General features: G+C 41.2%; 1 protein-coding gene across 1 annotated transcript; it reads right to left on the minus strand.

The window, feature by feature from the left end:
* Positions 1 to 4,850: 4,850 nt before the first annotated feature.
* Positions 4,851 to 5,798, minus strand: LOC133763596 (olfactory receptor 10V1-like). The gene has a single exon (XM_062197399.1). The coding sequence runs from the start codon at positions 5,796 to 5,798 to the stop codon at positions 4,851 to 4,853; it is 948 nt and encodes a 315-aa protein (XP_062053383.1).
* Positions 5,799 to 15,630: the final 9,832 nt, after the last annotated feature.

The following is a 15,630-nucleotide window of genomic DNA, read 5'->3' on the forward strand; positions in this document are numbered from 1 at the left end:
AGGCAGAGTGGACAGTGAGAGAGAGACAGAGAGAAAGGTCTTCCTTTTGCCGTTGGTTCACCCTCCAATGGCCGCCGCGGTAGCGCGCTGCGGCCGGCGCACCGCGCTGTTCCGATGGCAGGAGCCAGGTGCTTCTCCTGGTCTCCCATGGGGTGCAGAGCCCAAGCACTTGGGCCATCCTCCACTGCACTCCCTGGCCACAGCAGAGAGCTGGCCTGGAAGAGGGGCAACCAGGACAGGATCGGTGCCCCGACCGGGACTAGAACCCGGTGTGCCAGCGCTGCAAGGCGGAGGATTAGCCTGGCGAAACTCTTCTAAGAGTTTCAATAGTCTCTTGGTGGAGTCTTTTGGATCCCCTGTATATAGGATCATGTGATCTGCAAATAAGGATAGTTTGACTTCCTCCTTCTCAATTTGAATCACTTTGATTTCTATTCCTTGTCTAATGGCTCTGGCTAGGACTCCAGGACTATATTGAATAGAAATGGAGAGAGTGGACATCCTTGTCGGGTTCCAGATCTCAGTGTGAATGTTTCTAACTTTTCCCCATTCAATAGGACGCTGGATTGAGTTTCATACTTTGAATTTTGAATTCTAATCATTTTGCACACAAGAAAGTATGCGATACAATACTTAATACTCTCTCACAATGCTGGGTGGTGACAGCAAGCCACAACACCCAGTCAGCCCGGTATTCACCAGGGCAAACAACCTATACTCCTCAGATACTCAATTAATAAGTTATAATATTCTGCAAGCTATGCATACCAAATTCATTTTTGATTAATGCTATTTCTACTGTATGAAGACTTTATTCATACATAACCCCATTATAAGGCAAGGAGCACTTATGGTACCACTTCCCTGGAGCTGTTTATTGATCATTTACAAAACTATTTCCCTAAAAGTGTTTCCAGAAGATTGTCTCCATTGGGTTAAATTACAGATGTAAAGAATTAAAGAGTTCACTTGGTCATATATTTCGGAAAGCCATGGCCCTACAAATATGGCTCCATTCTAGAATTTCCCAGATAATGTGCTTGTGAGTCTTCAAGAGGAAAGTGGAATCATCAATTTGCCTCCCCTTTATCCATGAAATGTTTTTCAGGTCATCTAGGGAAGAAGAGATTTGATAGTAAGCCAGCATTTCAAGAAATGCTGATCTATACTGTTCCAGAAGACTAAATGATACAATTTCTTCTGGTAACTCCCTTTCAGAAGCATTGAAGAATTCTGAGGTCTTTGTGCTCTGGAACTTGGCACTCTTGCTATCCTAGCTAGCAGCCAACTCAACAAAATAAACAAATTTTAGGAGAAGCAAAAAAAAAAAATGGATTTTTGTTTCCAGAGAGCAATGGAATCAAAAGTAAATGCAGGGGGCCAACGCTGTGGCGAAGTGGGTAAAGCTGCCGCCTGCAGTGCCAGCATCCCCTAAGGACGCTGGTTCTAGTCCTAGCTGTTCCATGTCTAATCCAGCTCTCTGGTATGGCCTGGGAAAGCAGTAAAAGATGGCCCAAGCCCTTGGGCCTCTGCACTCACATGGGAGACCTGGAAGAAGACCTTGGCTCCTGGCTTTGGATCAGCACAGCTCCAGCTGTTGCAGCCAACTAGGGAGTGGACAAGCAGACAAAAGACCTCTCTCTCTCTCTCTCTCTCTGCCTCTCCTCTCTCTATGTAACTCTGACTTTAAACTAAATAAATAAATAAGTTCCTGAAAAAAAAAAAAAAAAAAGATGGCCAAGTCCTTGGGGCCCTGCACTCGCTTGGGAGACCTGGAAGAAACTCCTCGCTCCTGGCTTCGGATCCGTGCAGCTCCAGCTGTTGCAGCCAAATGGGGAGTGAACCAGCGGATGGAAGACCTCTCTCTCTCTCTTTCTCTCTCTCTCTCTTCCTCTCCTTCTCCCTCTGTGTAACTCTTTCAATAAATAAATATTTTTTTAATGTAGATGCAGATCATTTGAGACCGGGTGCTGCCATATTCACAAAATGCTTGTCTGTCTAAACCTCACCTGGTGACCTTTCCAGCAGGCCCCACAAGGAGGCTGGTCTTAGAGAAAAAGAGAGAAGTTGTGGCTTCACAGACAAAACTTGGACACATAGGAACAACAGGAGAGAAAGAGATCTTGCAACAATTTCTGACACTTAAGTGTGTCATTTCCCCTAACTTCTAGATTTGTATATAGTTCAAACAGTAGGAAAAGCTGTTTGATTAGCAATATCCAGAAATATTCAATGTGCCTGAGAAGCAAGAACCTCTCAATCGTTTTTTTTTACAGCATCCTTGAGCTCTTCCTCATGCCACAAATCAAGGAGTTCATCTGACAGATGAACTGGCACCCAAATGGGATGCCAGCACCGCAGGCGGTGGCTTTACCTGCTAAGCCACAGCACCAGCCCCTAAATATCTAATTTTCAAAGGACTGGTGTCTGACAGATAATGAATTAGTAGACTAGTAAAGTAGAACTTATGACAGGAAGCAAGTGTCTAGGAAGGAACCAAAGATTTTCCTTTCAAAGTATATGTCTTTCAAAAGAAGACAAAATTGTAGTTTCTTATATGAATTCTGGTCATAGGTTTTGCCTTAAGGGAATGTGATAGGATTTCAAAAAGTATACAATTTTTAAAATTTTCCAAATAAGAAAATAAATTCCCAAGGAGAAGGTTCATTGTTCTTGTGGCATTCCAGTTCCCTCCTCAGAAATGCTCTTTCTGCTTCTCCGTGCACACTTTAAGACCAGGGGACCTCTCATAGCACAACTCAAACACCCTCCCTTCCCCCATCACAATTGTTTTGCTTCCTTTCACTTGACCTCCTCTGATGTCTCATAGTATTGTATTAGTTGGTTCCAGGTGTAATATGGGTTTAATTCTCTTTCCTTTTGATTTTTTTCTATTTGAGAGACAAAGAGATTCAAAGAGAGAGAGCAAATTCATAGGTAGGTTCACTCCTCAAACACCCACAGGACTGGGCCAGGTCAAAGCCAGGAGTCAGGAACTCAACTCAGGTGTCCCAAAGAGGTGGCAGGAAGACATGTACTTGAGTCATCACCAGGAAGTATATTCAGGAACTGAAGCTCAGCATCGAACCAGGTACTCGGACAGTGGATGTGGGAATCTTAACCAACACCTTTTTTTTTTTTTAAAGATTTTATTTATTTATTCAAAAGTCAGAAAGTTACACAGAGAGAAGAGAAGCAGAGAGAGAGAGGTCTTCCATCCGATGGTTCACTCCCCAATTAGCTACAACAGCCGGAGCTGCGCCAATCCGAAACCAGGAGCCAGGAACTTCTTCCAGGTCTCCCACGTGGGTGCAGGGGACCCAAGGTCTTGGGCCATCTTCTACTGCTTTCCCAGGCCATAGCAGAGAGCTGGATCGGAAGAGGAGCAGCCAGGACTAGAACCAGTGCCCATAGGGGATGCCAGCACTTCAGGCCAGGGCATTAACCTGCTGCGCCACAGCGCCGGCCCCTTAACCAACATCTTAACCAGTAAGCAAAACACCTGCTCTGATCTGAGTTCTTAAATCACACTTGACATTTTCTCCAAGGTGAGAGCTGCTTCTTACTCACATTTATACTTCCTGCAGTACTGACCACAAGTGAGCTCATAAGACATAGTCAAATTCAATAAATACTTGTTTATTGTCTTGTTGAATGTTGTTGAATGAATAAATCACTACATGGTCAATGAGTAGTTGAATTAACTTCCTCTATCCTACAAAAACATGGTAAACCATCTATGAGCCTATGCCATTGCCCTGAGACAAATGACAACCATGAATACATTTATTCTACTCAGACTTCTCATGCCATGTTAATGACACTCTCTTCTCACTGTCTAGTCAGTATTTATCTTCACAAAAGTAGCTTTGTTTTAGCTGAATCCAGATTTATACCAACATTCTCCCCTCCTACCTAGAGAGCCTCAATGAACAAAACAATTGTTCTATATTATGCATACTTAGGCAAAGGCAGAACCATGGACTATGAGGTATGCATAAGAGGGAGAGGACCCAAGGAGAGGATTCCCTGTTTTTGGTGTGCATTCTGTTCCCTCCTTCAGAAATGCTCACCTTACTTCTCCTGTATGCCCAAAGACCTGGAGATGGATCATAGCACAGAATGAGGAGAAAAAAATAAGCAAGGGTGTTTAGGGAGGGTAATGAATAAGGACAGGGACAGCATTTTAGAGGCATAGTGGTATAGCCAGAGCCTGACACGCAAGACAGACTAGCTGCAGTGTAAAGATAGGAAAATAGAAGCTATCAAAACTTTTAAACTCTAGAACTTTCCAAAACACTTTGTTCCAGAAGGGAAATTAAGATCAAAGATTAAAAAATAGATCAAAGATGAAAAATACAAAATGGCACAATCTCAACAGTTATACAATGGGGATCACGAGATAGTGGCTGAGATGGCACCAATTCAATTTGCTCTTACTCCTGTTTTTCCCTGCTTGGAAGTGTAATATTTGGGTCTACTGATAACCTAAAAATACATCTGGAGATAAATCTAAGACGGGTAACAGACTTTAAATGTGATGGTGGAGAATGAAATGACATCCACTGCTATATTTACCATTAAAAGTTGCAAAGAGTTTTCACCTAACATATGTTTTAATCCTCATAACTACCCCCAGAATTTAGATACAGCAAGAATTTTAATCCCTGTCCTGCAAATGAAGACCTGAATTTGAAAAAAAATGATTTTTTGAAAATGATGTAAGCAGGAAAAATAACAATATAAAATCAGAAAATGTTTAGTCCTTGCCTCTTTATCTTCCCAATAGCCTACTCATTTCATTCTACCCAGAGGTGTTGTAGAGGAGCACTCAGAGGAGCTCACGGAGTTTACAGCAGCAAGAACTTCATCATTGCTCTCTTCAAAGCATCCTTAAGCTCTCTGTTCCTCACGCTGTAGACTAAAGGGTTCAGCAATGGGGTAATGAATGTGTAGACCACAGACACTACCTGGCCTCTCTCAGAAGAGTAGCTGGAACTGGGACACAAGTAGATGAGACTTGTACATCCATACTGGAGAAGGACCACAATCAGGTGGGAGGAGCAAGTGGAGAAGGCCTTGTGCCTCCCCTCTGCAGAACGGATCTTCAGGATGGCAGCCACAATGAAGACGTAGGACAGAGTGATGAGCAGGAAGGGGATGGTGAGGACGATGACGCTGACCACAAACAGAGTGGCCTCATGGACCCGCGTGTCAGCACAGGCCAGTCTCATGACAGGGAGGACATCACAGTAGAACATGCTGATTTCCTTGCTGCTGCAGAAGGGGAGCTGGAAGATGAGCACAGTCAGCTGCATGGCCAAGATGAACCCCAGCAACAGAGACCCCAGAGCCAGCCGGACACACAGCCTCCAGCTCATGATGAGGCTATAATGCAAAGGGTGACAGATGGCCACAAACCGGTCATAGGCCATGACAGCCAGCAGAATGCAGTCAGCGCTGCCCAGGAAGATGAAGAAGAACATTTGGGCTCCACAGCCAGGCAGGGAGATGAGGGTGCTCTCTGCAGCCAGGACGCTGGCCAGAGTCAGGGGAGCAATGGTGGAAGAATAGAAGGTCTCCAGTGCCGCCAGGTTTGCCAGGAAGAAATACATGGGGGTGTGGAGACAACGACTGACCCAGATGGTGAGGAAAATGGACACATTGCCACTGATGCTGACCAGGTACATAGCCAGGAAGGCCACAAAAATCAACAGCTGTACCTCAGGAAGTTTGGAGAAGGGGCGGAAGTGGAAGTGGATGGGTCCAGTTTGGTTGGTATCCTCCGTGTGTTCCATGCATTAGGCCTGCTAATGGCACAGGTGCTGCCCCTGAGGATAGACAAACAGCAGGAAGAGAGGCTGCTGCTGCTGCACGATTATTCAACTCCTGGCCTCACCCTTCCTTCATCTCCTTAGTATCTTTACCTCCAATCTGAATTCAGCAACTCACATCTACTATAGCTTTTCTGTCCAAATCACCCATAAAGAGTTTACTACTGATATCTTTTTTATTGTGACAAAATACACATAAACATGCATCATATTTATCATTTTAACCATCCATGAGTATATACTTCAGTAACATTAGATATATTTACAATGTTGTGCAGTCATCACCCCTTACTGGCACACAAACATTTTTATCATTCTCAACAAAAAAATTCTGTACAGATTATGTAACTCCTAATTATCCATTCTTCCTACCTCCTAGAGATCTCTCTTTCACTCCATATCTATGAGTTTGCTCATTTTAAGTACTTCATATAAAGGGAATCATACAATATTTGTGCTTCTGTGTTTGGTTTATTTCATAAAACATGCTGGTTTGAAGGTCCATTCATGTCCATAGCATTTGTCAATATCACAATCTTTTTTTTTTTTTTGGCTGGGTAACATTCTGTTATATATGAATGTCACACTTTGTATAAACATTCATGTACTCACGTAACTTTGGATGGTTTCTACCTTCCTACTATTGTGAATAATTAGACAGTGGGTGTACAAACATAACTTCAAGTCAGCAGCAAAATTTTATACCACGATAGAGCATTCCCAGACGACAAACCCCTCTGCTTCCTTGATCGTTTGCCTGGTTGTCGAGGTTCTAATCTCTGGTTTGATTGACAAGTTGTATGATATTGAGAAACTTCTTGAACCTTTTTGCTTCAACCTTCATCTGTAACTAATAAGAAACAACTCTTAAGGTGGTTATGATAAAGATGATAATAATAGGAAACAACTCTTAAGGTGGTTGAGATCAAATGTGTCCAGCCCTTGGAAACTGACCTATAAATGTTAGCAATAATTATTAATATACTCTTTTTCCCCTTCTTCAAGACTGCACTGATACCTCCAGCTCCAGCAAATAAGCTTCCTTTAAGCTTTCTTCATGTCCTATAAAACTATACCTGTGGTCATTCTCTTCCATTAATGTTTCTCCAATGGTCACCACTCTTGGTTAGTTGAATTTCTGAAATCTCTGTTACCTTCTATAATGTCCACTGTTTCTATCCTGGGCTAAAAATGACAAAAAATAGAGTGGCATTAACCCCAAGACAGTCCACAGTCCTCTTAGTCAGCTTCTTTTTCTGGTCCACCAAAACTATTGCATGTTTCCCTGGTCTCCTCGAATCTCTTCTGCTACATCCCCACTCAGTGATGTCCTAGCCTCAATATCACAGAGAAAGTGACAAGCTACCTGGAGGAGACAACTCATCATTATTCTCACTAGCTATGGACCTATAATACATTCTCTGACTACCCATATATCAACAAAACATTCCCATATGCCTCTGCAGAAATATATCTTCCTTCTGCTATGCACAGCCGATGTTCCCAGTGGTCTCAGCCCTTCCTGCTTCCTCTGGAATCTAACTCCACAACTTATTCCCTCACTTGCCAGCATCTGCCTGTGCTCCCACAGCAGCTTCATCTCTCATGGTAAACAAGCAGCTGCCCTCAATCTTATGTCACCGTCTAATATCTCCCTATCTATGCTTTTCCCAATAGAGCTATTTCCTATTCTTTCATTAGCATAGTCAATCAGGTTCACATCATACCCATTTACTACCTGAGCCTATTTTGACCCATTAAGTCCCAAATTTCCAATTCTGCAAATATTTCAATGATGTAATGTTAATTTCAAAGTTACCATAAGTGGTATATTCATTGCTCAGTTTAAGTCTTTTTTTTTTTTCAGTTTAAGTCTTAATAGGTGTCCTATGTATTTAGGATGATGAGCATAATGGGTTTTAATGAATGTCACCAATGACTTCCAAATTGCTGAATCAAATAGATATTTTAACTTGATATTTATTGAATTTGAGACTGTTGGTTTCTACCCTTTCCTTAAAATTCCTCACCTATGATGTCAGTCATACTATTCCATCCAAACTTTCTTCCTAACTCTCTGGATACTCCATTCCCAACATTTATAGAGAGTGCTCTTCCTCTTAGTGATTTGCCAAGGGAAAGTTTTGCTGGTTATTCTCCGATTACATCTCAGATTCACTCTGCCCTACTCTACTCCACAGGACACTGGTCTCTAAGGACAGCATCAGCTAGGCTCTCTCATCCTGTGGCTTCTGAGTGGGTTTGACCAATGGAAAATACAGTCAGGAGGATAATGAAAAGCATAAAGAGACAAAAGGCATATGTTCCCCCTCCCACACACACCACACCCTCTTGTCTCTGCCACAATATTATTACTACAGTTCTGGGTAAGCAGCCCATCTTCCACTGTTTTACTGGATTCCAGGAACATCATTCCTTCATCTTGCCACTTCAGGACTAAGGACAGAACAACTTCCCACCATTGCTATCTTTTGAGTGCTGCATCGTCCCTTATAGGTACCCTTAATTCTGTACTTACTTCTGTAATTATCCCGACCTTAAACACCAGCCCACAGATACTAACACAAATTTCATCAATGATCATTTGCATGACTAAAGGGGAAAAATCTTTCTTAGCTCTTCCTCCAAGTTTCTTCCCACTACCAATGATTAGTCTGAATGATTTTCAGGACAAGTTTATCCAAAAACAATGTATTCCAGGTACACACAAATACAAACACATATACACACATACATACATGTGAATACACACCTGTAGAAGCAAAAACCTACAATTGACCTTACTCCCATGAGAAAGCACTTGTATTAATTTGGAATACTGCATTAAAATACCATAGTACGGGTGGCTTGAACTTCAGACATTTATTGCTCACAGTTCTCAGGCAGGGAAGTCCAAATACAAAGTCCTGCAGATCTGGTTCTTGTTAAGAATTCTCATTCTGGTTTGCAGGTCACTACACTGTCTCATGGCAGAAAAAGGAAACTGGGATATTTTTTTCTCTTCTTGTAGGAGCACCAACTTCTTCATAGGACTATCACCTTCATGAACTCATAGAGACCTAATTACCTGCTAAAGGTCCCACCTCCTAACACTATCATATTGGAGAATTAGAGCTGCAACATACAAATTTGGGAGGAGTACTGAGATTTGGGGTGACAGCAACATTCAGTTGTAACAGTATTTCACATACTACAGTAGGGAAAAAAACGCTTTCACCCTAAGTTATAATAAATCTAACAAGGTCACTTCCCCCAAAAAAAATATGTTTTGGCTTATTTTTGCTTTACTGATATTCAAAAATGTGTCATGACCTTTGCCAACGTGATAACCTTGTTTGAACATTGTTGTTTTCCAGCACACAATGCACACTTAGTGTCTCTGCTCATTTAGTTATTTCCTTAAATACTTGCTGGCAAGTGTCTGGTAAGTCTGATTCCTGACCAAATTGCCGGTAAAGCTTTTCTTCCCCTTTCTGAATGCTCTACCTCTGTGTTATCATATGATAGTTGCCAGAGGTGTTGCCAGAGCCATATGTGAATAGAAGAGTTAGAATATGGATGGCCTCACCTCACACAAATTTCCATCTGCATGCTTCTGAGAGTATGTTGTTCCTGAAGATTTAAATTCCTTCTCTGGGGGTGCAGCATCAGGAGCACACACTTCCCACCTCTCTCTCTAGGTGGGTGAATGAGGTTGCCCTGCACACACTTTCCCCCAAATTTGTCTCTATGAATCACACTACAGGGAAAAATCAGCCACTAGGAAGGAAACAGCTGTCTCCAACAGGGACCCTCATCACTCTTGTAGTGTTGTGTCTACTTTTGGGTTCACTTGTTTATGGCTGTCCCCTCCACAGACTTTGAACTCCACAAGGGAAGGGACTGATTGCGTTCTAACCCTCACTAATGCCCAGGACTGAGAACGGTGCCTAGTACTATGTAATTACACACTGATGTGAACACTGAAGATTTATTGAGGGAGATTTACAGAACCAATGTCTCCTACTCAGTATTTTAAAATAGAAAAGACACTCTTCAGTGTAGTACTCAGATACTATGGGTACATATCCTTTTTGAAGAAAATAATAATTTTGTAGAAGAATTTTAAAATGTTATATGCATCAAATGTGCTCTGACACTCAAAAAAAGAACCTAAGGAAACAGTTTGGAATATGGGGTCAAATGCATAAAGGTATATGCAGCATGATTTAGTTTTCAAAAAGGAAATAAAGCAAATACTTCATGAAAGGTGCCATTCTAGTCACTTTTGGAATATTCATTTGGGGGCCAGCACTGTGGCACAATGGGTTAATGCCCTGGCCTGAAGTGCTGGCATCCCTATGGGTGCCAGTTCAAGACCTGGCTGCTCCACTTCTGATCCAGCTCTCTGCTATGGCCTGGGAAAGCAGTAGAAGATGGCCCAAGACCTTGGGTCCCCTGCACCCACGTGGGAGACCTAGAAGAAGCTCCTGGCTCCTGGCTTCAGATCGGCACAGATCCAGCCGTTGGGGCCAATTAGGGAATGAACCATCAGATGGAAGACCTCTCTCTCTCTCTCTGCCTCTCCTCTCTCTGTGTAATTCTGATTTTCAAATAAATAAATAAATCTTTTAAAAAAAAAGGAATATTCATTTGATCATCTATTAGATTTTCATTAAGATTGTCATAATTAAGAGGTATAATTAAGAGGTACAATGAGGTGTTTATAATATACAAGGGTTTTTTAATTTATTTTTTAAGGAATACAAATTTTATAAGTACAACTTTAGGAATATATAATATACAAGGTTTGATGAAAGCAATTCTGTCTTCAAACTGAAAAAGAAACTATAAACACATAATTTTGATCTTGAGAAAAATAGAATATTGCCATTTTTGTGCTTTTCTCTTTTTTGAATTTTCTGTAAAGAATGTGTATTTACTTTACTTAATATAGAGTTGGTCTTCTGTATATAATTAAAAATGAATCTTAATGAAGAATGGGATGGGAGAGGGAGTAGGAGGTAGGACGGGAGTGGGAGAAGGAAGGCAGGTATGGGAGGAAGAACCACTATAATCCAAAAGTTGTACCGATGAAATTTATATTTATTAAATAAAAGCTTTATAAAAAGGATGCGTCTTTATCTTTTTAGTTATAAAATGGTATTGATTTTTTAAATTCCCATTTGAGAGGAAAGAAAACTGAAGTGACAAACACAGTAATTATCAGAGCCAGGATTAACATATAGATACTGCAAAACAAAGCCTGTATAACTGATGATGATACAGTGCAAGACTGGGCTATTTCTGTTTGCCTATGTCTGTTCATTTTCAGACATAGCATGCTCTTGATTATTGCTAGGCTTGTTGTGTAATTGCCCTTCCTTCCATCCTTCCCTCCTTTCCCACTTTTTCTTTATCCTTACCTCTTTTTAAAATCAACCATTTAGGTTTGGCTCACCATTCCAGTCCATTGAGACCTTGTGGAGAATTCCAATTTTTTACTCTAACAAATAACTGAGAACTCTCCACTTTCGGCTGCAAATTTGATGAACACATTTCCTTTCAACATCACATCAAATTTTCTTTAAACATCAATCAGTTTTCAAAATAATGAAAGACTCTCTATGTGACACCTATCTGGAATACTTAAATAGTAAAATGAGTAGCAGGTGTTCTGGTGCAGTATGTGAAGCTGCCACTTGGGATGCCCAGAGTATGGTTCAAGCCTCATCTATTCTGTGCTTCCAATCAACTTCCTGCTAATATGCTGAAAGGCAGCGCATGACGGTCCAAGTACTTGGGTTCCTGTCACCAATGTGGAAGGCCCAGATGAACTTCTTGGCTCCTGACTTCCACCTGGCCTAGCCTCAGCTATTGCAGGCATTTAGGAAGTAAACCAGTGGATGGAAGATTTCTCTCTCTCTATCTCTCTCTCTCTTCCTCTCTCCCTGTCCCTCTCCATCTCTCTCTCCCCCTCTCCCTCTCCCTCTCCTTCTCTCCCTCTCCTTCTCTCTCTCTCTCTCTCTCTCTCTCTGCCTCTTTATCACTCCACCTTTCAAATAAATAAATCTTTTTAAAATAAAGATATTTTAAAATGACATGAATTTCATTGTTAGTTATAAGCATATTAGTTACATTGCCAGTTATAAGCATATTGGTTACTCAAGGTTTTTTTGCCTGAGTTCTCAACACTTTCTACCACCCTCACCAAGACACACAATTCTCTTTTAGGTGAGAATACATGCCATCCCACTTGTCCATGACCACAATATGGTTCATGTTTCCATTTCTGCTAGAAAGCCCATAATTAAGTCTTAGATTCAATTGCTTAGCTTTGGATGTCATTCATCTCTATTGAACTATTATTATCTCTATTGAACTATTATTCTATTGCTTTTTACTTCATTGTAGCTAGAGATTTATTGTATTTATTCCCATATATTTTAGGACTATTCAAATCATAATAGATATGTTATCCAAATAAAAAATTATTATTTTGTGTCATCATTCAAGACACTGATGAGTGAATGAGAAATATCCCCACTCTCAATTTCTGGGTTTTCTCCTGTCCTCAGGTCTTCTCAAAAGGATACAAGTGACAATATGTGAGATTTCACTGTATTCCCTTCTATTGTCTTCTTTATTCTTCTTTGGCTGCTGCAAAATTCCTTGGTAGTTAATAGACACTTCCAGGTTTCTTTTTATCTTGGAAATATATACCCTCAGGAATGTTGCATGCTGTACTTCTTCTGCATCCTAACACATGGTAAACATCCACATAGGGGCTAGTATTGTGGTAAAGGGGGTAAAGCCACTGTCTGCAATGCCGGTATCACATATAGGTACTGGTTTGTGTCCAGATGCTCCACTTCTGATCCAGCTCCCTGGTAATGGTCTGGGAAAAGCAGCAGAGGATGACCCACATGCTTGGAATCTGCTATCCACATGGGAGACCTGGAAAAAGCTCCTGGCTCCTGGCTTTGGCCTGGCCCAGCCCTGGCAGGTGTAACCATCTGGAGAGTGAATTGGTGGATGGAAGGCCTCTCTGTGTGTCTCTCCCTCTCTCTCTCTGTAACTCCAACGTTCAAATATGTAATAAATAGATCTCTAAAAAAAATACATCCACATGTGAATGGGATGGGAGAGGGAGCAGGGCATGGGAGGGTTGCAGGTGGGAAGGAGATTATGGGGGGGAAAGTCACTGTAATCCAAAAGCTGTACTTTGGAAATTTATGTTTATTAAATAAAAGTTTAAAAAAATACATCCACAGAGAGTGCTTTTTCTTTTCAAAAAGACCTTTGCTGCATTTCTCCTTTACTTTTCCTCCCTCACAGGGTGCTGATAGAGCTGTTTGTGAATGAGCTCATTTGACAAGTATTTATTGAGCTTCTAATATCAGCTAGAATGAGGTGTGTAATTTGAAAATTGGGTAGATTATACTATAATTTCTGAATCTCCCAACAAAGTATGTAACCCTCATACAAGGGAGAGTGAGCAACTGTTTCTCACCACTCTTGGGCCACCTAGGAAACTGGTCATATTTCTAGGGTCAGACTTAGCCTTCCTCACTCATCCTCGGTAGTGGAACATGTCCTTTGAAGACTAATTTGTTATCAGTATCATTGGTGTGAATGTTAGCTCCCAGAGCTTAAACTAATAGTCCAATTCAACTGCAACTCCACACCAGCAACCCCCTCACAGGGTCAAGAAATCCCAAGGTCAGCAGCATTCATTGGTCCATGGTCTGGATCCCACAGCAGTTTCATCAGCCTGATCTTCCCTTTACTGTCCTTGCCTTCTGCCTACAGAGGCTCACAGCCTTACCTGAGGTTGAGTGACGCCCAAGGTAAAATCCTCTTCTGAATATCTTGGGAAACATGGAGAAGAAGCTTTAAGAAAGCAACTTTCATTTAGAAACCATTAATCCTTCCTTGCTACTTCTCTAAAGGGGAAGAACATGGGACTTTGAAATTCACCAAATCAGAATAGTGGATTCTCTCTCAACTCCCACTCCTTCACATCTCATTTTTGGAGAATCCTCTACCTCCTTTGGCTCAATAAAACCCCAAGAGCCCAACTTGGCTTCAACTTGACCATCCCCTGCGGGTCAATGTTGGCACACAAACAGGAATTGTTTGGGGACATGATACTCTAAACTAGTTTAATTGCTACTCCACTTAGCTGTATTTTAATCATTGCTTAACTTTGTTATCTTCAAGTTTAGGAAGACAGACAGTTTTAACTTACCCAAGAAGAGATTTGTGTACCTAGATAAATTCTCATAATCCTTCTTATTTTAGCCAAGTAACATCTGTAAAATAATGCCATATTCTGATGCACTCACCTTCTCCCACACTCCTTAAAATCACTCCATGCTCAATGCCCCGCGGTGGCTTTGTATCTGTGCCAATTACAGCAGTTATCTCTCTATTGTGTCTTGTTGCTCCAGCCCAACTAAAACAGGTCAGCAAAGGAAGTAGCTAAATTTACTATGCATTGCATTGCATCTTGGGTGTGTTGTCAAGCACGAAGCAGATAGCTAATAGTAATTGACTGCAGAATGTGTACCATTGTGAACTCCTTTATTCACTAATCAAATACTAAGACCCTATCACATTCCTTACAAAGGAAATTGCTGGTACTAATGCCAATAGCCACTGTGGAAGACAGTATGGAGATACCTCAGAAATCTGAATATAGACCTACCATATGACCCAGCCATCCCACTCCTGGGAATTTACCCAAGGGAAATGAAATCAGCAAATGAAAGACTTGTCTGTATCCCCATGTTTATTGTAACTAAATTTACAATAGCTAAGACATGGAATCATTCCTAATGTCTGTCAACTGAAGACTGGATAAAGAAATTATGGTATATGTACACCATGGAATACTACACAGTGGTAAAAAAAAAAACGAAATCCAGACATTTGCAACAAAATGGATGAAACTGGAAAACATCACACTTAGTGAAAGAAGCCAGTCCCAAAAGGACAAATACCATATGTTCTCCCTAACTAACAGAGCATCTAAAAGGTAATCTATAGCAGTGAAATTCACACTTGGAGATGCAATGTCTTTGTTTTGTTTTGATTTGATTTAAAAAGCAAGATTTATTAGAGTCAAAGAACTCCAGACAGAGCAGCATGGAGTAGAGCTTCCAAGAAAGGAAAAATCCCAAACGGGCTGGTGGCAGTAAGGTTTTTACGTACAATTCTGGGGATGACACTGTCAGTCAAAAGCTGGGACAAACCCAACAAAAGACCTGATTTACAATCCTTTATCCTGTCTGGCTTGCTCCTGATAAAAACAAAAAACCATCCAGAAGGGTGGGATAGGTAACTTGTTTTCACTATAAACTGTGAGCTCCAGAGGATGAAGTCACCACTCTTATTCTCATGGTAAATTTCTAAAGAAGGAGGGTGGATATTTTGTTCTTGCTAAAGTAACCTTTTGTGGGGAAGCAAGCATTCCACACCCCAAATTCCACTGGTATCCCCTTGACCACCTATTAACCTATCTGACTCTTCACACACCCACAAGAAGAATGAACCCTAACAAATGTTAGGGGGACTGGGCAGTGATTGCTCTGGCTGCTTCATACTGAAAAGGGCACCATTGGGAAAGCAGTCCAGACAGGGTTCCAGCAGGAGGTGGCGTCTCAAGTCACCAATTAAGCAAAACTATTATAAAGGAGATGCTGTAGTTTTTAAACAGATTTTTAAGACTATTTCAAAATATTTACTAACATAGATGCATTGCAAAAACCTTAGTGCTTTAATGGAGGATCAG

Source organism: Lepus europaeus, chromosome 7 (assembly GCF_033115175.1).
Source record: "Lepus europaeus isolate LE1 chromosome 7, mLepTim1.pri, whole genome shotgun sequence".
Lineage (NCBI taxonomy): Eukaryota > Metazoa > Chordata > Mammalia > Lagomorpha > Leporidae > Lepus > Lepus europaeus.

Excerpts from the sequence above, each read along its gene's own strand:
- LOC133763596 (XM_062197399.1), bottom strand. The coding sequence starts at position 5,798 with ATGGAACACACGGAGGATACCAACCAAACTGGACCCATCCACTTCCAC.